At 39.4% G+C, this 26,468-nt stretch overlaps 1 protein-coding gene across 5 annotated transcripts in view; it reads left to right on the top strand.

The window, feature by feature from the left end:
* The window catches only part of ano1a (anoctamin 1, calcium activated chloride channel a), a 57,733-nt gene that overhangs the window by 7,641 nt on the left and 23,624 nt on the right, over nt 1-26,468 (top strand). For all 5 annotated transcript variants that reach the window (XM_014414129.2, XM_076887312.1, XM_076887308.1 and 2 more), the window contains 6 exons: nt 6,336-6,665; nt 16,882-16,980; nt 17,532-17,683; nt 25,149-25,203; nt 25,464-25,515; nt 26,267-26,322. In XM_014414129.2, the coding sequence (XP_014269615.1) occupies nt 6,336-6,665; nt 16,882-16,980; nt 17,532-17,683; nt 25,149-25,203; nt 25,464-25,515; nt 26,267-26,322 (744 nt within the window). The remainder of the gene's footprint in view (nt 1-6,335; nt 6,666-16,881; nt 16,981-17,531; nt 17,684-25,148; nt 25,204-25,463; nt 25,516-26,266; nt 26,323-26,468) is intronic.

Genomic DNA, 26,468 nt, shown 5'->3' with positions numbered 1-26,468 from the left:
CGATATAAGATTTTTTCATATCACGATATGTTTTTTTCATTTCAGGCGATAACGATATCTATCACGATATAAGCCAAATAACTATATTTGTAAAATTTAAATGTGCCGTTGCTCACAAGTAAAATGTGAAATAATCAGCAGCTTGTTTTTAAATATTTATTTCCCATAATAAGTTCAACAGGGTAGATGTACTTAAGGAACATGAGACTTTTTCAGATAAATAAAGGCAAATATTGCAAACTGCACAAAAGGCAGCCGCTAAAGCGTTTAAGTTTCAAAATAGAACAAACGAAACAGACTAAATTGTCAATTCCACTTAGAAACAAAATATTAATTCTAAAAATAAATCTTAGTTTGTGTTACAGAAGAACAGACAAAACTGACTAACTTTTGTCAATATCAAATAAACTGAGAACTAAAAGGAAATTCTCAATCTCTCCTTGTTGTATAGCTTAGCTTTTCAAACAGTTACTTTAGTCTGACAAAAGCCGAATGACGAATTAGCGCTTCCAGTCAGAGACTGAGGCTACGTCCACACGTACACGGGTATTTTTGAAAACGGAGATTTTCCGTTTTCGTTTTCAAAAATAATCCCGTCCACACATAAAGTCAGAAATGAAGGAAAACGCTGCTATGAACATGCCAAAGCAGCAGGTGGCGCTAGATTCCTAACCGTGCAGAAATGTTGGCCAATCAGAAGTCTAGAAGCCTCGGTGGGAAAAAGTAAACAAAGCTGGGGCATAGAAGCAGAACCGAGTCGTATGTGTGGAGGGACAGTAACTGTGTGTATATGTAAGCATTTAAACACTGCAGAGAGTAGAATTAACAGTATTGTAGAAATTCATTTCACCGAAACAATAACGTGGCGCACAGTGTGACGTCAAAAAGTGCGCACACCTTTGACGCTGCGTTTTCTCCGTTTTTCTGGTCCACACGTAAATGCAAAAACTGAGTTTTCAAAAATCTTCGTTTTCAGTGACCAAAAACGCCGTTTACGTGTGGACGAAAGGTGCAAATGCATAGAAAAATCTGCGTTTTCAAGAATGCCCGGGTACGTGTGGACGTAGCGCATGCACCAGTTTATTGTATTTCCAGACTTGCTTTCGGCACAATTTACAGTGCACGCTACTCTGTTTTTTGTCAGACTTGAAATAGCCGAAATACCTTCACACTACGGAACTTCTATGGCTCTTCCGTTCGACAATCTCTCCGGCATTGGAACCATCATCTGTTTTCTCTTCGGTCACGCTCGGTTGATTTTTCTAGTCGGCACACTCATTTCCTCCATTACCCGGGCGGTACGGTCGCTGGCTGCTTCCCAAACAAATACACATGTGCGGCTTGGCACTTGTGCTGTACGTAACAAGTCACGTGACGTGACGCTGCGGCTGTGATTGGTTCGGCTCTGCGCTACGTAATTTGGATTGGCTGTTCTTTTTTTTCTTTTTTTTTCTTTTTTTTTAAAGAGGACAAGAGCGGCGAGGTCTATCGCGATAGTTTAATTTTTCTATCGAGAAAAAGTTATATCGCGATACATATCGTTATCGTTCTATCGCCCAGCTCTAGTTTTAAGTTGAATCCTGTACACGTATTCATAAAATACATCTAAAAGTATTCTAGAGTCAAATATGAAGCATCGGTCTGACAGCTAAAGCTTGCCTGAAATTGGGTCCTCTACTGTAAGGTAAAGACTCTACAATAATCTTGAGATCCCTCCTGAAGTGCTTCAGGTGACCTCAGTAGGTCACATGATAGGTGATGGTAACAACCCATGGCTAATGTGACGACTCGCACCACCTCTCCACACCTGTGACTATCCAGCTTTTGTTTTTAGAACTGAAGAAGCCTCTTGGCTGAGACATGAAATGTTTTCACAAACTTAGAGCAGCCAGTGATTACCTCAACGGTCTAAAGAAAACAGATGGCAACTGGGCTTCTTTAAGTCAACAGTAGGCTCGCAACATATGTTACATTTCAGATGACCAACAGCCAGTTATTGCTAACCTATATGCAGAAGAGTCTGTCAGTGTCTGTGTGCACAAGTCAGCAGAATAAAAAGGAAGGATTCAGCGTAATGCAGTGCTGTTTAACAGCTGCACTTCTATTCTCCTCTTCCACCTTTGAGTATGCTGAAGCCCTGGAGGAGAGGAGAACCACATTTCCTGGTGGCTTGGTGAGAAAAGAGATCCTTTTGGTCTGTGATGCATGGACTACTACATCCTCATGGGCCCTCAGAGAAGCAACCTCTGACCTATGCAGCTATGACTACTTCCTTTTAAGAGGGGGTGAACCAGAGTGTGTGTGCTTAATCAGCGCGTGTGTGTGTGTGCTCCTGTAATGCTTCCTATCGCAGACACACACACACGATTGCTGCACAGTGGAGTGGCTGCACACTCCACTGTGCTCAAAAAAAAAATGCTCACAAAAGCTAAATCATTGTGAGTTTTATGATTCATTGTTGACCTACAGTTATGAAGAGAATTCACATGTATTCACCTGGATTTCGACATTTGACTAATCTGTGTAACCTAGTTCTATTCTACACTGTTTTATCTAGTAATATGCAAAAGTCTTGAGCCACCACTCTCTTTATACGTTGATAGAAAAATTGGAAATAGATGCACAGATTTATCGAAAAATGTGAAAATATACATGTAAATATAGTATATAAGGCAACACAGATTTTAACAAGCTTGAATTAAAATCAGGTATGACTACATTTATTCTTCAACGCAGCCTGAACTCTGAGGCAGTTTTCTTCTGATCTCTTTAAGCAGTCTTTGGGAATAGGACAGCCGTCTTGAAGGACTTCTTTGGGTGTTTCTGCCTTTGGTTCTGTTCTCTGTCAGGCGGGTCCCAGACTTCGTCTTTTTTTTTTTTTTTTTTTTGCTGACCATATTTGATTTAATGGTGTGTTTGTGATCATTGTCTTGCTGAAAAATTAAAAGTTCTCAGACAGATTTTCATGAAAATGTATTTTTATTTATATAGTACCAAACCACAACAACAGTTAGCTCAGGGTGCTTTATATTGTAAGATTTAAGACTTTAAGTATGCTTGAATAATTTTCCAACAGGACTGTCTGTTATCTACTTTACCCTCCCTTCTCAGTACTCACCACATCTATCAGTCTCCATCTTTGTTTGCATTTCCTCCTCCTCCCCCCACAGTGCATGTGTTATCGTCACTATTCACTTTAGCTAAAGTTATTAAGTTAGCTAAAGAGTTGGGATGCTGTGTAAGGCATAAATAAAGCTAAAATACAAAGGTTTGGACACCGTTTTGCATGTTTCCCTACTGTAGTCTCTGCAAGCATACAGAGGGGCACTCTGAGAGGGTCCAAGATGACAACTTTGGAATTCTACTAGAAACAGTCGATCATATTTGTTTGTCGAAACTGAATCCAGAGCAAACTATGCTAAATTAGCGTTTTGAGCTAACAGCTACAATAAGCATAACAGTTACTGTACGGCTATCATTTGTTAACATGACACTTGTTCTTATACATGTAATACATTTATTACCAACCTGAGAGTTTATCCGCTAGTCATTCGACATGACGAATGACTTCTGAAGTCTTAATTCAGCTCAAGACGCTGTAGATTCCCGTCAGTAACACTTTCGGTCCGCTAGTAAAACGTAGTTCTATTAATCTGCACTAATCACACTCTAACCGGATTTAAGTCCCAAAAAGCTGAACTGTAGAACTGAAACTGAATGGTGAGAAGTGAATCTGAAATTATTCGAGAGCTGAATTTTTAAAGGATAAAATGCAGTTTCAAAGCAAATGAATTCAATTTCAAAATATAAAATTCAATTTAGTGATCGATTTAGTGATCATTTTCAAACCAATAAATTGAATTTCAAATTGGGCTAATTCAAATTCAGTTTTTAAAAACATTTATTCAAGTTACAATTCAGATTTGATCCGAGCAATTCAAATTTAACTTATTCAACTTCAGTTTCTGATGGCACAGATTTCTGCCCATACATTTTTCTGTGCTTCCACACAATGACCTTTCTAAAACATAGTGACTTACAGAATTTAAAATGGGAGGCTATAACTATCAAAAGTTCCTTCCACCTCTCCTGTTCACTCCATTGTTGATTTCACTCTTCTCGAGTTAAAACAGAAGTGAAGGAACTAATTTCATTGTTATTTTTAGTGTTAGACACGCGCACACAAACTTACTGCTTTAGCCCTTTTTATCAAGTTTTTGACTGGATGTCCTTACCGGGCAAAGTTATTCCAGGGTCCTTCATTGAGAACATATTAAATCAGGAATAAAATGCTTCTAATTGGTGGATTCAAATGGAGTTCTCTCTGGTCTGTCTCTGCTGGACTGCATTACATCAAAATTCAAATTTTAATGTGGCCGTGGCATAAAGACAATCACAGGGAAGAAGCACCATTCAAAATTTCTCCTCAACTTGCTGCTGTGTCTGCTTAATGCGCCTTATAATCTGGTGTGTCTTATGGCCCCAAAAATACAGTATCTTCTACCTTCATTTACTTCATTTATGTCCAAAGTCCAACTTTTTGTGCGATGGTTAGCATCTTCCTCTGCCTTTTGGGTGCTACTGCAGGTGCCTTCCCATATGGAAAAGAAATAGTAAAAACTTACATGATTTACTCATGAAAGTGGCCACTTTCTCATTACTTTCATATATTTAGTAAGTATCCAAAACATACAAGTTTCATTTATATAATTTTTCAAGGGATATTATATCTGTTTTTACTCTTGTATGCTTTTCATACAAGTTTCACACAAGACAGATACAAGCTTTATAAGATTTATAAATATCTTTTCCATTTGGGTTTGACGGTGCAAAACGTTTCGTCGACATTGTTGTTTGTTGGGGAGAAAACGTACAAACATAAAGTACAGCATTTCAGAGTCACACTGCTAGCGATCGAAGATTTATGTCAATTCAACAAGCTGAATGCATTCTGTACGGCACGGCACAATACTGATCGACAATGGTCTCCAGCCAATCAGGATGCAGAACACAATGCGCTGTTTAAAGAAAAAGAAAAGCGTGCAAAATTGCACAAACAAATCTGCAAAACAACGAGGCCGCGAAAGGTGAACCGCGTTACAGCGAAGTTTGGAGTCTTTAGTGAATAACTCCATGACTCTACAGGAAGTTGGCGACCTCTGTGCACTATGCGCCTCCGCTCTGTGATTTTACTTGGCCTACTATTTTGTGACTGAGTTGATGTCGTTCCTAATTGCTTACACTTTGTTATAATACCATTAACAGTTGACTGTGTAAAGTTTTGTAGCGAGGAAACTCCATGACTAGACTTGCTGCACAAGTGGCATTCTGTCACTGTACCAAGCTGGAATTAACGGAGTACCAGCTGAGTGACCCATTCATTCACAAATGTTTGTAGATGCAGTCTGCATGCATGGTGAACACCTAAATTCAATTTGGGTGGAAGATGTTATAAATAAATTAGGGTGGCTCAACACTTTTGTAGAATACTATAGTTATTGTTAATATGAAGCATTTTAAAAGGTTAATTTGGTCTGTCCATTCAGGATATCCAGGTGCTTTTTGCAGCATAATTGAAGCTGCATTGTATCAGTTTTATATTACCGTATATTGAGCTAGTGTCAGAAAAACAAATGTGCAGATGCCATCCATTCTTGAAACCAAATGAATTATTTCAGTGACATTGCCTTTGACAAAGAATCATCTGTTGTGTGCTACATGTAAAAAAGCTTAACTTCACACAAGGCCTCTTCAAAGCTCATGTAGCTCGTGTGTAAACATGACTCCCAACAGCTACCTGTACTGTTTAGTATATCAACATTGGTCCTGTTTAAATAATAATATCAGTGAGGTTTTCAACATTGAAGGTTAAAACTGCTCAATGTGCCTGACTTGCATTAAAAATACAGAAGAGAAGAAAAATCATATCAAGAATGTCGTATATTTTTCCTCTGATTTTATTGCATACATAATCAGTGACGATCAATGATACTCCCTGTAAGTGTAAAGTAGTTTAAACAAGACTTTGCATTTAATCATCAGTTGTTATTATTCTCTGGTTCCCTTCCACAGTGGGCGATTTGTCTTCCTCCCCTCAGCCAGTTACAGCTCTATGGCCCTTCCTGTTCTGCTGCAGGTTTCCTGTTAAAAGGGAGGTTTTCTCTCCCACTGTCACTAAACCACTTGCTCAAGGGAGGAAGGGGGGTGTAATTGTTGGGGATTTTTTTTGTATTATTTTAGGGGCTTCACCTTACAGTATAAAATGCTTTGGTCCTATATAATGCTATATAAATACAATTTAATGGAAATGTTTTGAATCTCTGTCTTGCTTCCAGCCAATGAAGGATCTATGCTCAGACAAAGTGCTTGGCCTGTACTTCTCTGATGGGAAGCGACGTGTGGACTATGTTCTGACTTACCATATCCAAAAGTCTGGCAGCACACGAAGACAGTCATCGAAGTTTGGGGATAACAGCTTCATACGACGACTTCGGCGCAGCCTGAGCAAGAGAAGCAGCCGAGCTCCGCTACAACCAAAAGAAGACCCAGAGGTTGCCGCACAGGAGCATCAGACTGACTATCATGAGGATGACAAGCGCTTTAAACGGGATGAGTTTGAGGAAAACCTCCAGAAGACAGGGCTAGAACTGGAAAAGGATGAAGGGGTGAGAAGGGAGAGGGCTGGGGTGAGGGAAATTGTTTGATTAGGGTAATGTAATGATGACATTTTGATTTTAACATAATCCTGTTCGTTTTTGCTCAGGTTTATCCCTGCTCTCAGTTAATAACAGGACTGATTTGCTAACAAAAAGTCCTCTAAGCCGGTGGTCCCCAACCCACCACGGACTGGTTCATGTCCGACAGTATTTTCACAGACTGGCCTTTAAGGTGTCAGAGACAAATACAACAAAATAAAACCAGTACCGGTAACAAAAGAGAAGATTTATTCATAACACGTGGGAAAAGACCCAGGGAAACCGAGTTAACAATAAAAACCCTGAAAACCATAAATTTCACACCCGAGCCTCAACTTTCGCGGCCCGGTACTAAACGACTCATGGACCGATAGCGGTCCGTGGCTCGGGGGTTGGGGACCACTGCACTAAGCAGTATGTGCTGATTCTTGATCATCAGCTAATGGTGATGTTTCATTTCTTTTGCACTTCAGAAAACTATTAATCCCTAAGGAAATTCATACATGTGGTCAGCTGCTCCCGCACTCAATAAAAGGCAACAGTCACTCTATAATGAGTTGATCCAATAACGAATACAAAATATATTCATTAACAATAATTCAAAATAAGAACACACTTCCTCCTGAGGGTCCAAGTTCACCAACAATTGAGCCTTTTTGATTATTTTATTTAGTCTGTGAATGTTCTTTTTGAAACAGCACCCCCAGCACCACATAGAGAAGCATACTGGGAACCATCGACTGTTAAACTCACTCCAGCAGATGTTAAGATACAAGCCTCCATAGGGAGGTCCTTCCTGTAGAGAAGGTTGGTGTTAGGGGTGGGTTTTGATTATCGGTTTATCGATTAAAATCGATTCTGGCTTGGATAAGGTGATATCAATCGATTACAATCCTGAAATGATTTTTAATATAAATGTATTTTAGCCAAAATGCCAGAATCTCAGGTTAAACCTCACAAAATTTCAACAACCGCTAAGACAGTAATGAGAGCAGGAACACGGATTCTGCACAAAGACGTAAACACAAAGCGCCGACCCGCCGACAGATCAGAATCAGTGAGATGCAACTTTCTCACGGTCGGGGCTGAAAGCCGACAGCTCGCTGATTCTGATGTTTCGGCGGGTCGGCGCTTTGTGTTCACGCCCCTTTTTGCGCTGATTCTAAAGCTGTTAGTTTGATCTCTCTCCAAACAACATTGACTGAACCAGCAGCAAAAGAAGATCCAAACTGGGCTTCACATAAACATCGTTATGGATTCAGTCTGACTTTTACTGTTTTGCTTCCACCAGGATAAAACCACACTTCATGCACAGCTCTCTCTCTCTCTCGCGCTCGCTCTCTCTCGCTCGCTCTCTCTCTCGCTCTCTCTCTCTCTCTCGCTCGCTCTCTCTCTTCAAGAACAGTTTCCTGTCTAAAAATCTGTTTTCTGCATTATTCGCTTGCTTGTTACGCACAAGTCTACCGTTGTTTACAGGCTGTTGGCCGCTGTTTTTTCCCTTTTACTTACTTCCAAAAAGAAAGCCTCATTTCTGCTGTTCAATACTGAACAAATTTAAACTTTAAAATTATGCAAAATTGCAAAACGCTGTGTCTCTAATAAAACCTGTAACTTTGCTCTGCTTCACGTCAGCAGCATCAGGTAACGTTCATATGTTGATTAATGGTTTTCTTTTGTTTTTGATCTACTGCAGAATGTTTTTATAAAATCCCAGGCCAGGAAATCACCTTCATGTTTTTCTGTGTTTTATGCTCAGACATCGGCTCTGATGCTCACACCTTTGACAAAGTCCCACAAGTGTCAGCTTTCTTTTTATAGATATAAAATTATCTGAATTATAATATTTCTGACTGTCTGAGGCAAAAATTCCCCGATTCGAATTGAATCGAATTGTGGATCGAATCGATTCGGGACCTTGTGAATTGGAATTGAATCGATTCTACACAGCAAATTCAAAAGTGTTAAATGTTTTGGTGTTAATAGTCTTCTTGCAAAAGTAGAGTTAATTTTACTCTAAGCAGAGTCACCTTCTTTTAATGTAACTCTGAGGTGTAAAATGATAGTAGTTAAAATCGAGTGTTAAAAATGAGTGTTTCTCTGTCAAATCTGGAGGTGTTACAATGGAAACATTAACTCTTGACCTCTTAACTCTGAACTCCTAGAGGGGCTATGACACCAACAGAGTAAATTCACAGACTCCGCCCCCAGCACGGCTCCAATCGAAGCTGAAGTGAAGCCGTTTCAGAACATTTTGCTCTACATATTTGAGTTGTTTGCCATGCTTGGTAAGTCATTTTTTCAAAGATTGTTTCAATTATTATTATGAGCTTTTACTTCTGTGGCTCTTTGGAGTTGAGACAAAGCTGTGTGAAAGGCATTAGCCATGTTGCTCGCTGATAGCATAATATTCTGTTTTAGCTAGCTGAAAGGTATTGTTTGCGGGCAAATACCACAGCCTTGAAAAAAAGCTTGCATGTGAATTTTCAGTCAAACTTTTGGTCAAATACACCTAAAACAATGTCTAGAATGTGAAATGTTGGTATAATGGTGCTACTTGAAGCCTGAAAACGATCGCCCATAAAAAAAAAACGAGCAAACAGCAGTAGCAGACGTCCTGACTGGATTCCACGGTAGCATTTAGATCCCTCCAGAGTTTTGTGCACACGGTTTAGGTAAAAATGAAAAAGGTTGAGGTTTTACATTTAGTTCAGTATTACCTGTTGCCTGTGTCCTTGTCTTTTGGGAAAATACTTTACACAAGTAATGGCTCAAAGAGGATTCCTTTTTTTTTTTTTTTTACTGTGCTGCAATTGTTTACTGGATTATTTGTGCCATTAATTAGTGTCAACTAATTTTTATTCAATCTCCGCACAGGATATGCTTGTGAAGATGGAATATGGGGGAGAGCAGAAGTGCGTTGAAGTTCCACAGAGGGATGAATGAAGGACATGCATATTGTATTGAAGAAATAAGTGATGAGAACGCTGTTATTTGCATTTACCATGTCAGACCTTTTGATAAACAAAATTCTAATGAAAGTGAGAACATGTACACTGTTACATCTTTCAGAAAATGTTTTGAAATTGTGGTGCACAGTTCAGAATAAATGTTTTTCAAAAACCATTGCATCTTTTTAGTAAATGTTTATTTCCAAAAGAAATTTCTAGAAGTTCAGAACAGTAAAATTCCCGCTTTTTAGAATGAATTAGAAGATAACTCTTACGTAGTTAAACTAAAATAGTCTTTGAGAGTTAATATATAAACTCTTAACACCAAGTGTTAAATTATCAACTCCAGACAGATTTGGTGTTTAACACTAAATCAGAGTTAACGTACCAACTCTCCAAAAAGAGTTAAATTAACACTCTCTGGTGTGGACCCATATAGACACTTTAATAGTGTTGAAATCAAATCCGACAGTGTTAATTTGGACATGCTGGATTTGCTGTGTAGAAATCAGTGATGATACCCAGCCCTAGTTGGTGTTTGGCTCACAGTCCAGTTTATTGTCTAGTAGGAACCCCAGATATTTAGAACGCGAGTATCCCTACAGATGAAGACACTCCAAATTGTCATTCCTGTGGCGTTCAAGAAGACGAGGACTTTGTTTTTGAAGCCCTTCAGTCTCAGATGCCATCTGATGGTTATGGGGCTGCAGCTACAGTAACTGCCTTAATCTGAGTCGAGGATTGTCCAGTGTCTTGGCGGACAGCCAATTGGATCCTCCGGCTCAGGACTGGTGACATTTTCCACTTGACTTTTTCGTTCCATAACCCTCAGGATCATTTAAGAAATTCCAAATGACTGTCTTCCTGCAACCCACCATCCCAACAGTGATGGCGTGTTGCAAGAGACCCTGCTTGTGCAGCTGAACAACGTTCAAGAGGGGAAAGTTTCTTTACCTGACAGTAAATGACAGTGAATCCAGATTTTTTTTGCACAGATTTACAGATTTGGCCTTTTAAAGGCATGAGGTCCTAAACTGTAAAACAGCAAAATATTTCAAAATAAATATTTTTCAAGGTAAAAGAGTGCAAATGCATTTATAAAAATAAAAGGAAGAAAGAAAGAAGGAAAATAAAATTAAAAAGATGTTTTTTCTACTGGGTTACACAGTCTCTCCTGCATTAAGTCCAGATGGGTGGGTGTTTGATGCTACAAAGCTGACTCGGAGCTGTAAAATCCTCCATGAGTATGGTAGGGAACAGATTGCATTATTTAATTGTAGTAATAATATAGCTTCATAGTGATTACACGACATCAGACTACTTGTTCTCATTGCTTAATAATGCAGAATAATCATATAGAAATAAAAAAAAAATCTGAAGTTGTGCGCTAATTGAGCATGTTGCCTGCCTGCAGCACTAAAGGACTCTGCGAGAGACGTCTGTCTCGCCCCAGCAGCACCTTCCCCGTCCTCCTCCTCAACATAAGCTCATCATATTCTGTGATATGATTTACTCTGACGTGTTTGATGAGGTCAGTGGTGTTGCCACAACACCTCACTGTCTTGACACATGTATCGCAAACCGCGTCTGGGCTGTTTGCGGAGGTAAAATACGTCCACACAGGACTCCGTTTACGCTCAGCCATTGTTGTGAGTGCGCACGCCAGGGGCTGGACACATTTACACAACTGTGTTTTGCATATGACTATGAAAGCCGGAAGAGGAAGTAGTTCCTTCCAATTTAGAGGATCCAAATGATATAGTTTCTTTCCACTGCGTTCCTTTTAATGGGGAAAAACTACAAAATTACCCCAGAGTACTAAAATATCGATATTTTAATATGAGAATCAATTCTAGAACATAAATAACTGGTATCTGAAGAATCGATATTTCAATATCGATCCGCACACCACTAGTCAACACACAAACAAAGACACAAAAATAATTGGTTGATGTTTACATTTTCTAAAGTATCAGCAGTGATTTAATAACTTTATGACCTCTGCGAAAATAATTTCCACATCATTTACTGTATATAATACAGCATTCAGGGCCTTTGTATCTTATCTTCTGTACCTTTACCACACGTTTGACTAGCTTTAGGTACTGTACAAATTCTACTGATTGAAATATACTGGACATTCAATGCTAAGATTCAGCATACCGTGTTCGGGGCTGGGATTGGATAAATTCATAAAACATCCAACTTTTATGTATTAATTTTCAAATTGCATTAATAAAGACAGGCATCATGTAAAAAATAAAACTGCACATTATCCTCGATCATCATTTATCTGCAGAATGAATGTGTGCACTCACGTATTCAAATAAATTAACTTAAATAGTGCCATCTCCAGTCTTAGCAGACACGAGAGAACTGACAGCTATCCGGTCGTTCAGTCTGACGTCACTAGCCGTGCCTGGGCCTAAACTCCGCTGCAGGTCCATACATCAAACGATCACTGTGGCATTACTGAGAGTTGAAAAACTGTCTAAAGTCTTTCATCTTTAATAAAATGATCAGCGTTCTGCTCTACCAGGTGTAACAATTGAGTTTAACATCCAGGCATCCATGAAAACGGAATTTATGACATTTAACGGAGTTAGAAGTTAGCAGGAAGTTAGCTCGCTAGCTTCTATCTAAATACAATATAGCATGTCCTGACTGCGGGGTTTTGGAAACAAATTAAAACGTACAGCTCAGCTATCACTTCCAGCATAAATGAAGACAGAAAACTAAACAGCAGTGACATTTGTAGGGTTACTGAAGTTTGGCTAGCTGGTATATAATGATGTGCTACGTGACCGCTAGCGACACAGCTATGTTAGCATAATATAAACACGCTAACTTTTTTTCCACTCGATAAAAGTTAACGTGAGTGTTCTCGGTGGTCAGGAACAAATGTAATCGCATGGCAGGATGCTGTAAAAGGACCAAACTTCAGCCAGGAGAACAACTGACATAATCCATCCACAGTGTTGGGGAGTAACGGAATACATGTACCGCCGTTACGTATTTAAAATACAAAATATGAGTAACTGTATTCCGTTACAGTTACCGTTTAAAAAGGTGGTATTCAGAATACAGTTACTTTGTTGAAATAAATGGATTACACTGTGGTACTTTCCTGTTTCATTTTGTCGCGGGTCAGGACTGTTTGGGTTTTGTTTGACAGCTGTGTTCTGTTGTTCCAGGCGGCAGCGTTACGGTTGCCATGGTTACAGGGCAACGCTCTCTCTCTCTCTCTCTCTGCGACTGTGTGTTTCCTGGGTGAGAGAGCGCCTTTTCGTTGTTGTTGTGCTAAGCTAACAGGCAGAATGCTACAAGCATAGCTCTAAAGAATGTAGCATCATGGGCAGTGTAGTCCGTGTTGCAGGGAGAATGGGCTGCCATACACATTATGGGTCTGTGAGCGCGAGGAGGGAGAAAAAGGGGAGTGGAAGCATGTAAATATAATAATAACCACTGCAGCCAAGAAGAGAGCCTGACGAGCCCAGCTGTAAGTAAGCTATTAAGACTCGACTGTACACCGTGTTCGTGTTTTCCTCCGAAAACAATAAGTTCCGTTGGAGCAGCCTTTCAACGCCTCTCTCTCTCTTTCGCAAGAAAAGTTGACCCACACAACAAAGTAAAGCTAGTTTTCGGCTACGAGCCGACAGGGACCCCGCCATATTAGTCAGAGGTCCCTTTACTACAGTTCGGAGTCGCGGACCTTCAGTAACAGTAATAAATCACACAGCAATAGTACATTCACGTTGTTGTAAAAAGCATGATAATAAGTAATCCAAAGTATTCAGAATACGTTACTGTCATTGAGTAACGTAACGTAATACGTTACAGAATACATTTTGGGGCATGTATTCTGTATTCTGTAATGGAATACATTTTAAAAGTAACCTTCCCAACACTGTCCATCCACAATACGAGGTTAGTCATTCATATACTGCTGCATGGGCTGGGCTGTAGTTACATCCTAAGGTTTTAAAAACTGAGCTTAAATAAATGATTAGCGGTAATAAAAGCCGAGGGAGGTCAACAGTGATCACTGACTGTTTTAGGAGCTTTTTGAGATTAAATAGAAGAAAATACATAACATTAAACATGTTAACAACACAAAAGCCATATTAAACGCAGACTACTTTAGGCCCGGAAGCAGGATTCGTCATGTCATCACTTAATGACCGGATTATTTTAATCACCATGTCTCAGTTCTTTTAACTCTTTTAATGTAACTGGGCTCAGTGTTGGTTCAAGCCTTTATTCGTGGAAAGCCCATTAGCTTACAAAAACGGCTTGTACTAAAATATGAATACGTAATATTTGTGATGCTAACTAACATTAGTCATGTTAGCACCTTGACTTCAACAAGCGCACAGTTCTCATTTCACTGCAAAGACGCTTCATTCTTCATATATCCGTGTTGGACAGAGTCTAAATGCCGAAGCTGAAAGACCTTTGCACAAGCACACACACTTCTTAGCTTCGCTGTGCAAAACTATGTGCACAAACAGGAGTGTAAAAAAGGCAGGCAACAAGCCTGTCTGTCTAACCAATCAGAGACCTCCTTACATCACACTGTGTGGCTAATTTTCATTGCTCCGGGATTTCTGAAATGAGATCCAGTCTTTAAGTGATAACGTGATGAATTCTGCTTCCGGGCCCAAACTACTCTGTGTTTAATGAGCCTTTTATGTTTTTTTACATGTTTTAATGCTTTGTATCTTGTTCTATTTAATCTCAACAAGTTCCTAAAAACAGTCAGTGATCACTGTCGGCCTCTCTCTGGTTTTATTACCGCTAATCATTTTAAAGCTCAGTTTTTAAAACCTTATGACGTAACTACAGCCCAGCCCATGCAGCACTATATTAATAACTAACCTCGTACTGTGGATGGATTATCTCAGTTGTTCTCCCGATTGAAGTTTGGCCCATTTACAGCATCCTGCCCGAACCTTCGGGAACCCTCACGTTAACTTTTATTGAGTGGAAAAAAGTTATTGTTCATTCACCAGCTTCACTGTTTATATTATGCTAACATAGCTGTGTTGCTAGCAATCACGTAGCGACACAGCTATGTTAGCCAAACTTCAGTAACCCTACCTATGTCACAGCCGTTTAGTTTTCTGTCTGCATTTATGTTGGAAGTGATAGTAGAGCTGTACGTCTTAATTTGTTTCAGAAATCTCTCTGTCAGAACACGGTATATCATGTTTACGTGGAAACTAGCGAGCTAACTTCCTGCTGACTTCTAACTCCGTTAAATTTCATAAATTCGGTTTTCATGGATGCCTGGATGTTAAACTTAATTGTTACACCTGGTAAAGCAGCAACGCTGATCATTTTGTTACAGATGAAAGAATTTAAACTGTTTTTAACTCTCAGTGATGCCGCAGTGATCATGTGACTTGGGGACCTGCAGCTGAGTTTGGGCCCAGGCACGGCTAATGGCGTCAGACTTAAAGACCGGATAGCTAATCCAATAGTTATTAGTTAAAAAGTTAATTCACAGATTTGCTAATATAATAGCAAGTCTGTGAGCTAACAGGAAAGGGAAAAGGAAAGGCATTTTCAAATGAGGAGTGGAATCACCATTTTTAATGTGATAGTTGGAGAAGATTATATTTTTATAACTCTTTTTGAACAGTTTTATGTTTGGACGTTGCTTTAATTCCATATTCAGACTGTTCCACAGTTTCACTCCATGAACAGAAACACAAAACCTTTTTCTTGTAGTACGTACCTTCCCTGTTTTGAAGTTACAAAAACCCCTTAAATTATAACTTCTTTCAAAAAAACATACTCTGAATATTACCTGGCAGTTCTTTATTTTTTGCTTTGAATAGAATTTGTGCTGTCTGGAATTTTACTAGATCGACTGCAAAATAGTGAGTTTGTATGTTCCCTGTAACCTGCAATGTGGATGATTCGAATTGCTTTTTTTTGAAGAGTAAAAAGTGAATGTAATGTGGTTTTATAGTTATTGCCCCAGACCTCTGCACAATAGTTTAAGTATGGTGAAACCAGTGAACAGTATAGAATATGAAGTGATGTTCTGTCGAATATCAAGTATTTATTAATGGACTAATAATTCATTTTGAAATATTGATTTATAAATAGTGTTTTTATTTTTAATTAAATTGCTAAGTAATAAATTACTAATGTTTCAGTACATAAAATAATTAATAATGAATTTACAAATACATATCTGATTGCATAATTCATTATTCAAGCACAGAATCTCGATATGTGTGACTCTTGTGGTCCTCCATGCTCCCTGTGTTACTCCGGGTACACCAGCTTCCTCCCACAGCTAAAAGACATGCACTTAACTGGTGAATCCAAATATCCCCTAAGTGTGAGTCCTGCGACAGACTGGCGACCTGTCCAGGGTGTACCCCGCCTCTTGCTGTATGGTAGCTGGCTCCAGCCCCCTGCGATCCTGATAAGGATAGGCTCTGGATAAGAGCCTCTCAAAGTTATTTATTAATTTTGTTTTTGTTTTTTTAAAAACAAAATCACAAAGGTGTTCTTTTGTGATTTTGCTTCCATCCATTTTTGTAAAATTGTGTCATTAGAGGACATAGCATACATTTTCACTGCTATGCAGGTAATACTCTGCTTTATCTGTTCATAAAGCCATATACCACACCAGTTAGTTAAAACGTGGAAAATTCCTTAAAGACATAAATGAACAGTTTTATAGGGGTATGGGCTATCATGATAATGATCAAAATCAAAGCGTCCTCTGAACACTCTGTTTCCTGACTTTTGTAGCTGATGAAAAAAATATTTTAAAAAAAATACTCCAGGATGCTTCACCTCAGTCTGTGTAAATGGTTTGTGAATTTTGTTGAGATGCTAGGCTTAGATCTTGATGCCTAAAGGTCAAACTGGCTCAGAATTGCATAGGGGTATTTGCATCCTTTTATAATTGCTTATATCTGTACTTGTTATTCTTCACTGTGCATAAGTAATGGTATATATAAAAGTGATTTTAACTCTGCCCTTATGGATATAACTGAATTAAGTTTTACTTTAAATGATGAAAAAGGCTCTCTGCAGAAACACATAAGCATGTTTTTAACTTGATTCCTGCTAAGAAAACAGTAGAATGTGTATATATTATGTTTGTGCACTTTGCAATTTAGGATGTGCTCTTTTTTTGGAATTAATCCGTTAGAATTTTTAATGATGTTTTTTTTTTTTTTTTAAATATCCAAACCTCTGTTGTATTTCAGAGTACTATCCCTGGAGTTGGCTTCTTAAAGATCCATGCTCCTTGGAATGTTTTGTGTCGAGAGGCTGAATTCATGAAACTCAAAATGCCAACAAAGAAGGTACTCCACCAATTATTTCCCATTTCTAAAATATGAACTCAGTGTTGCTGCTGTGCTTTGACTTCAGAAGTGTTCAGATGCTGTCCTGTAGCACAATCCTTTGCACAAAATACAAAATATCAGCTGACTCAGTCCAAAAATATCATATCATATCATACAGTCCCCTATTTGTATTAGTTTGTGCTTTTCTTAAAGTGTTTTGAAAGTATCTCCAATAATGTAGTCCAGTTTATGATCGCTGTAGTACCCAAGTAAATTATTTTTAAATTTATTGACCATCAGCCTGTTTTTAATAAACTGACAGCAAAATGTATGTGAAAGAACACAGCAACAGAAAGAACTACAGCTCTCTACACCTCAACCTTTCAAGGCTCTTGAAGTGAATGGCTGGTAAACACAAAATGAAAAAGTATATATTACATTTTAGCTCTTGGAATGAAATCATTATTCAATCAAATTGCTACTTTTGGGTAGTTTTTGGATTGTTTGTTTTTGTTTTTTTTTAATTTCTTTTCTTTTCTTTTCTTTTATTATTTGGATCTCCTCTGCAGGTTTATGAAGTGAAACAAGGCAGCAGTGTGGGGGAGAAGATCAGGATGTTCATTCACAAAGTTACAGCTCCTCTCCACCCTAAAGTCGATACCAGCCGAGCACAGTGTCAGAAACCCCTCTCTCACCCCTTCTCCAGAGAAAAACAGCACCTGTAAGTAAAATATCTGATTATAATTATAAAGACAATTGAAAAATAGTATATCTCAAACTTAGGCTTTTACACATGTTCTTAGGCATACACTATAGAACCCGTGTGTGTTGTCTCTGAGTTGTCCAGTTTGTTGACAACCACAAATTTGTAGCTTGTTACTAATTTCCAATTTCAACTCCAAAAGTTGATTCTGTTCATCTGGACGTTTTCAGTGGGAGAAACATTTCGTCACTCATCCAGGTGACTTCTTCAGTACATACTTCTTATAAACAGTACAGTAAATGTCCTGTTTATAAGATTGGGGAAACCTGCAGTCAGCTGAGACTGAAGAAGTCACTTTTTACTTTTAACTGCATTTTATGCTTTGGTCTTAAACTACAGGGAGTGCAGAATTATTAGGCAAGTTGTATCTTTGAGGAATAATTTTATTATTGAACAACAACCATGTTCTCAATGAACCCAAAAAACTCATTAATATCAAAGCTGAATGTTTTTGGAAGTAGTTTTTAGTTTGTTTTTAGTTTTAGCTATTTTAGGGGGATATCTGTGTGTGCAGGTGACTATTACTGTGCATAATTATTAGGCAACTTAACAAAAAACAAATATATACCCATTTCAATGATTTATTTTTACCAGTGACACCAATATAACATCTCCACATTCACAAATATACATTTCTGACATTCAAAAACAAAACAAAAACAAATCAGCGACCAATATAGCCACCTTTCTTTGCAAGGACACTCAAAAGCCTGCCATCCATGGATTCTGTCAGTGTTTTGATCTGTTCACCATCAACATTGCGTGCAGCAGCAACCACAGCCTCCCAGACACTGTTCAGAGAGGTGTACTGTTTTCCCTCCTTGTAAATCACACATTTGATGATGGACCACAGGTTCTCAATGGGGTTCAGATCAGGTGAACAAGGAGGCCATGTCATTAGTTTTTCTTCTTTTATACCCTTTCTTGCCAGCCACGCTGTGGAGTACTTGGACGCGTGTGATGGAGCATTGTCCTGCATGAAAATCATGTTTTTCTTGAAGGATGCAGACTTCTTCCTGTACCACTGCTTGAAGAAGGTGTCTTCCAGAAACTGGCAGTAGGACTGGGAGTTGAGCTTGACTCCATCCTCAACCCGAAAAGGCCCCACAAGCTCATCTTTGATGATACCAGCCCAAACCAGTACTCCACCTCCACCTTGCTGGCGTCGGACTGGAGCTCTCTGCCCTTTACCAATCCAGCCACGGGCCCATCCATCTGGCCCATCAAGACTCACTCTCATTTCATCAGTCCATAAAACCTTAGAAAAACCAGTCTTGAGATATTTCTTGGCCCAGTCTTGACGTTTCAGCTTGTGTGTCTTGTTCAGTGGTGGTCGTCTTTCAGCCTTTCTTACCTTGGCCATGTCTCTGAGTATTGCACACCTTGTGCTTTTGGGCACTCCAGTGATGTTGCAGCTCTGAAATATGGCCAAACTGGTGGCAAGTGGCATCTTGGCAGCTGCACGCTTGACTTTTCTCAGTTCATGGGCAGTTATTTTGCGCCTTGGTTTTTCCACACGCTTCTTGCGACCCTGTTGACTATTTTGAATGAAACGCTTGATTGTTCGATGATCACGCTTCAGAAGCTTTGCAATTTTGAGACTGCTGCATCCCTCTGCAAGATATCTCACTATTTTTGACTTTTCTGAGCCTGTCAAGTCCTTCTTTTGACCCATTTTGCCAAAGGAAAGGACGTTGCCTAATAATTATGCACACCTGATATAGGGTGTTGATGTCATTAGACCACACCCCTTCTCATTACAGAGATGCACATCACCTAATATGCTTAATTGGTAGTAGGCTTTCGAGCCTATACAGCTTGGAGTAAGACAACATGCATGAAGAGGATGATGTGGACAAAATACTTATTTGCTTAATAATTCTGCACTCCCTGTATTTTAAGAGCTGCTTTTCTTTCATTGGCAGCATTTCTTTATCTTTGTGGGACAAACACACAATTATCCCATACATGATGTATTTGCCCAAAAACAAGGTTAACAAATCATCACTTAATTTAATTGTCGTAAAAGGAACTGTCCAATTAATTATTAATTACATTTATTAACTTGAAAAATGAATGTGTGTTTGACATATACCTTGACATTCAAAGGGCTGTGCATAAAAATATCTAAAAAGAGAATCAAATATGCTGGAGCCTACTTCCATAAAGTTAAACAGAAATTGCTTGCATCTTTAATTACATACCAACTGATGATATCCAGGTAAGTAAATCTCCAAAGGTTTATTCTGTTCATCTGGACGTAGCATTTTCAGTGGGAGAAACGTTTCGTCACTCATCCAGGACTGCCTAGAGCTTGGACGTCAGTATGAGCAAACGTAAGATGGCGGATAACAGGAACCACCTGAGATTCAGCCTCAGATGCCGACAAAACAGGATTACTCCTAAAAGTCTGCAAATGAGCTCTTCAGTTAAAGGCTTCCGGGCAACAAAAATCCTCCAGAAGGCACAGCATCACCTGCTTAATGAACGGGTGAGGCAAACAAATTTTACCATCGACGTGCTAAAATCTCAAGAAGAGCGGATGCGACAGAGACTGACAATGCTTCTAGATGAGAATACTCTTAAAAAGGTGTTTGACTACACTGAGAAGGCTCGTCTAGCACAGCACACGAAGTCTCAGACCAGGCAACAAAGGAATTTTGACTTACTTGTTGTACGTCGGAAACCACGGCAAAATACGGAGAGTGTCCTCAACAGCCAGAAGAGAGAAGGATGCAACACCGATGTGGACAAGTGGGTGAAGAATTTGTCTGACAGACAGATCACCCAAACAGAGAAAAACATCCTTGCTAAAGGGTTGAATTTTGCTGTCATGCCGAGACAAATCCCGCTAGTGGACCTGATCACAGCCACAGAAACAGCAATTTGAAATAACAATATTGCAGAAGTGGAAGCAGAGCAACTACGGACGAAAGTTTTAGCCTGTCTCAGCAATGCAAAGCCCCCAGCGTCCAACATCACCATGGAGGAGAGGAAGGCACTCACATCACTTAGTAATGACAACAACATCATCATCCTTCCGGCAGACAACTGTCACTGCTCAATCATGAAAATACTTATGAGCCCCTGAAACGAGACCCAGGTAGTGGTTATAGGAAGAGGGTGATAGACCGTCTGAAGCAGTTAGAACAAGACAATGTTGTTGACCGGACCTCATACCACAGGCTGTACCCAGGGGGGTCTACACCAAGTCTGTATGGTTTACCAAAGATACATAAACAGGACGCACCTTTTAAGACCGATTGTCTGTATGATTAACTCGGTCAAGCCCAAGACAAGGTCTAGAGTGTGGCCCTTGCGTGTTGGCCCAGACACAAATTGTGTGAAGTTTAAGGAATCAAGTACATTCAAGAAATCTTTGACCAGGGGTTTATCCTCACAACACAGATGAATATTAAAGTCCCCCACTATAAGAATCCTTTCATAGTGAGTGATAAAACATGTCAAGAAGTCTGAAAATTACGAAGTAAACAAGTCATTATATTTAGGTGGACGATAGATGACTATAATTAGAACCACAGGACAGCCTAAAGTCAGAAGTTGGGACTCAAATGAGGTAAAAACACCAGGACTTTGTTTTAAATGCAAACAGATACAGTGTTTGATGATAGAGGCTACCCCGCCTCCCCTCCCACACAACCTGGGGGAGCTGAAGAAGCTGGCATCGGTGGGGCAGAGTTCCAGCAAGGGTGCCACTTACCAACGCGCAGCCATGTCTCAGTTAGGAGCATGGCATCCAGCTTATGAGTACCAAAGAAGTCCCGAAGAACATGAGTTCTATTTGATACGGATCTTGCGTTTAAGAGAGCTAATTTAACTCTCTGTCCATCCGTGGCAGCAGGCAGTATTTGTAGGTTGTTCATATTTGCTCCACCGCTCCTCGTATCCCGTCGGCATGGCGACCAATGAAGCAGCCTCGGGTGAGCGTGCTCCGATGACGTCGGGTAAATAGGAAGAAGGCAGCGCTGTTTGAGGCCAAAATAAAGTCCTAAACAGCCAGGGTCACCGATGGTAAGGACCCGCCGCATCCGAGTTCTGACCCGAACACGCTTCCCAGAGCGTGTGCCGCGCATTCGCACTGCCGTTTCAAAGGATTCCAGGGGGGATCACGGCGATGTAGTTCCCCCGGTACCGACGCCAGAGCGAGTCCTCCACATCGCTCGCTAACGCTGGAGAGCTTCAGTAGTGAGTCACGGATGTAAAGCAGCGTCTGTCGCTCATATACCAACAGGGAGTGAGTTTTTAAAACTAGCAGGGACACCACTAAGAACATAAAACGTAAACATTGCAGAACCGAGAGACGGCGTGCCATGACATCCGGCGCCATCTTCAATCTATTATTTAAAACAAAATTAAAATGAAGACAACAAAGTAGTTGACCCTATGTGAAATTTGCAAGTAAGCTTGCTTACTGGTTTGAGTTTCCAAAAATTCAGTGACGATATATTCAACAGGGATTCAAACCTTACCCAGGGCACCACCCTAGAGCCAATTCATTTGAAAGCATGTAGGCCTTAACCCATAGGGCCTGGCTGGGCTCAGCTTATATAGGTAAAGACCTACAGATCCCGTATTTTGTGGATTAGTGTACAGTTGAAGGTCTTGCTGATCTAATATACAGCTCCTTTAGGCATATGGAGTGCCACCTCTCTGGTGTGGAAGGAGCCTGAGCTTATGGTTGAGAAACCTCAACCTCATTTCACAGCCTTTTTGCTGAGGAGGCAGCACAGACCTTTCATTATTTGGTAGCTGCTACTTGTTGTAGCACCAGTACATGATCTACATGGTGGACACCAGAGATGAAAAATGCTGTCAGGTGAAAGCAGTCCTGTTGAGCTTTGTTGGCTTTTGGGATCCTGGATACACCTGTTAGGTACCAACTGAAACAAAACCTTGGTGATTTCTGAAAGGCTTTTGTTTGGTTCAAAGTCATTCGGGTAGACCATCAGAAAATTTTGGAAAGGGAAAATTTTCCCTACCCACTGTTTACTGGATTGCTATTGACTTCAACTTAGGATGCATTCAGGCAGTAGCAGCAATTTGAGTTTTCCTAAACAGTACTGACATGTCTGCTGTAGAGAAGGTAGTCTGGAAACACAGGGTCAGCTGAGATCCCTGGGATGGTTAAAAACATGCTTTAAATGTTGGGGGTTATCCTAGTTATTGTCTGAATTGCTGTGGTGGTCCACCTATTAAAAAGGGGGAACAAATAGTGTGCTTTAACAATTCTCAGATTCCCTGAGGAGCTCTATTTGAGGATACTAGAGAAGAACGTCTCCCCGTTAGTCAAATCTTGAATTCAGAAGTTAAAATGTAGCTTTTGTCCCAGTAGTGGGACACTCAAGGCTATTCAAGGATACATGGAAGGTTGTCCAGCCAGTCTTCATCTGAGTTTTGCACTTCAAGAATGTATTCAAATGCATCCTTTGAGATGTACACTACAGGGAGCTTTGGTAATATGGGGTTCTGGGCTTAATGGTTTTGGCTATTTGGACCATGTGCAACCATTGTGGAAACTTGGTTTTGTACTGCTGGCAAAGAGTAAGACTTCGCTGAGTGTACTGGACTCCAGTCTCTGTCACCAGTTTTAGTCATAATTTATGGATCAAATTTCTAGGCACAGCTAAGAGGTTGAGGATGTTGGATTCAATTTTCTCTGGATCTAATCCTAGCTTTTTCCAGTTGGTGTGATTCTGTTGGCTTTATGAAGCATTTAGGTTACTCTGGGGTTTCTGCAGCCAAAAGTAGAGCTACTAAGATGTGGATTGGAACTTCTGAGTCTGAGGCCATGGTTCTCAGTTGGAAAAGGTTGCAGTGCCACCTCCAGGTTGGGAATGAATTTCTGCCCCAAGTGAAAACATTCAAGTATCTTCGTGGCTTTCTAGAAAGAGCCTAGAAACCCACTTTATACTCTGTAGCAAATAGCAGTAAGATAAGAAGCTATAAGGCTGTTTCTGAACAAGTCTTAAATAACAATTTTCAGTGCCTGCTGTACATTGAAACAGAGGCGATACAAAATGAAAATATAGGTTTTAGATTTATCAAGTGACCAAAAACTAATTTAAAAATATGCTAATTGTGTTTGATGTCAGTTGTGTGTTAATTTTAAACACCTTTAAAATGTGGATAATAAAGAAAGGAAGCTCGATGTATCCATTCAAAAACATTAAATAGTTGAATAAATGAGCAATGTTAGCTGACAGAGAGTGTTCTCTGAGGGAAACAAGAACATTACTATCAGTTTTAGAATTAAAAACCAGAGAGAAGATTACTGCAAATCTGGAATCAGAGAAAAATACATTCACAGGATAGACTTTGATATTTCATATTGTTTTTCTAAACTGAACTGAAGTTGGAACTGGCAACTTTACAACTTTATAACAGGAAAGCTGAAGCTTTCATCATGATCAGGTTCGCATAGTGATCAAATAAAGCTAGTCTACAGCAAACATTTATTTTATCAGCACAATGAAAGAGAAATCCCAGAATAAAAGATTTAGAATAACTTGACTAAATATAGGCTGCACAGGCTTTATGTTCTCTCTATAAGTGAATTTGCTTTTAAAGGCAGTAATAAGAGAACACTAATGTCTTACAGTCATCCTGCTGGGATGTATGGAGGAGAGAGTGGGCAGTGAGCAGCTATATTTGGAGCTCTGACTAACAGCTTGCAAGAGATATCCCTCCACATTTTCTCTGTTACTTAATGTTCGGCTCTGAAATCACTCTAACCTAAGCAACTTTCCTAGTTCTAGATTACAAAATGTATCTTACAAAGCATTTCTGGCTTCATTAGAAATGCTTTTGATTCCTACATATCTCCACAGTTGTCTTGAACTAAATGATGTAATTTCCAAAGAAATGTTACGTTTCTTGGTATGAAACAAGAACACCATTCAACCAATAAAACTGCAGCTGTAACATATTAATGCTGGCTGACAGAGCTGATGGAACTTATAAACAAGGCCAAACAACTACTATGAAAAACACAATTGCTGATTGACTGGAATGATTCAAAATGACCAACAGAATATCACCGAGAGGCTAATAAACATCACAGAACTGGAAAGAAGAACATGAGATGGGTGGGAGTGCCTGATCTGAAAAGAAACAGTTCATAATGAAATGATTAATAAATAATAATTAATAAATGAAAAAAAAGCCAAAAGCTTTATTTAAGTTGAGGGTTATCGAGGTAACATGGGGAATAGCTTTGTGGAATTCCTGTCTGATATTGGAATTATAACGGATTCACTCAGTTCAGACTTTCTGTATGTTTTTCTTTTCCTGCATCTATTATATAGACTACATAGTGAAAAAGAGCACATTTCACAAACATGCCACAAGTGTTTCTTTGCATCTGTAACTCATCTGTGTTGTTTTCTTTTTTCTTTCTTATCAGATTTGATCTCTCTGACAAGAACAAGTTCTTTGACAGCAAGACTCGGAGCTCCATAGTAAGTATTTGTTTTAGTAGATGGATGGTTGAAGAGTTAATCCTGTATATATTGATACATGTCAAAATAAAGAAATAATTGTTTGGCTTATGATTATAAGGTTCTAATTCTGTACAACAAGAGAGTGGCTGGAATTTAACCAAAACACTTCATGAATCGGAGTTCCCTGCTTTGTTTTCTGTTAAATGTTCAGCTCCTCATCCTCAAAGAGACAAACTGCATTATTGCTACAGTTTTCTTTTTTGTTGTTTAACGGTCAGGTCTATGAGGTACTGAAGAGGACAAAATGCATCAAACCCAAATATCCCTTGGGTAAGAAATCTGCCTTTCTGATACTAGGAATGAATCAATGTGCAATTAATCCTAGTCTCTCTTTGATTAGGTCCACAGGCCGAGAGCGGTCTTGACACATGTAGAATTCCCCATCATGTCCATTTTAACCATATCAGTACAATAGCTGAAATATTAGATAATGAACGTCAATAATCCCACAGAGGATTTTTGACTGTGTGAGAAACAGAATTGTACTGAAAAAACTCCTTTATTCTAACACGAAAAAACAGCCTAACACAGTGAAACAATTTTTAAAGTCCACTTCTAGGTTTTAACAGCACCTGAAGAAAAATATTAAATTAAATTAAGAATATAAAATGTAGCTGACAGTCACATAACTCAGACGAAGGTCAGATTTGCACAACAAATGATAATAAAATTGTGACCACCAGCACTGTTATTATCAGCAAAAGTGGCAGTGATCTGCACAACTGTACAAAATACAGAAACTCTGTAGGACAGCAGCTTTGCACTAGCTTTTATTTATGAGCGATTTACTGAATATGTTGATGATCAGAGCCGACTGTGACATTATGCTCAAAAGCAACTCAAGGGCTTCAGATAACGAACTAATGGTTGATCATGCACTCTTTTCTGCATTTAATTATACAACATGGTGTGTGTGTGTGTGTGTGTGTGTGTGTGTGTGTGTGTGTGTGTGTGTGTGTGTGTGTGTGTGTGTGTGTGTGTGTTTCTGAATTATAATTCTGTTAAATGTGCCTTCATGCAGGGCTCACCAGTCTGCTAGCCAATGGTGTGTACACATCTGCTTATCCTCTCCATGATGTGAGTATCACACTTTTGGGCTCTCCCATGTTTGACTGAGAAGGCTGATGTTTATACACCACGATAATGATTATAGTTCAGTGGGTTTCCTAAAATCTACAATTACTAAGCTGCTTGTACACTATTATTTAAAAAGAAACAAAAAA

The sequence above is a fragment of the Maylandia zebra genome, linkage group LG1 (assembly GCF_041146795.1).
Source record: "Maylandia zebra isolate NMK-2024a linkage group LG1, Mzebra_GT3a, whole genome shotgun sequence".
Lineage (NCBI taxonomy): Eukaryota > Metazoa > Chordata > Actinopteri > Cichliformes > Cichlidae > Maylandia > Maylandia zebra.
Note: the sequence above shows the minus strand (reverse complement) of the source record. Positions and strands in the feature narration are given on the sequence as shown.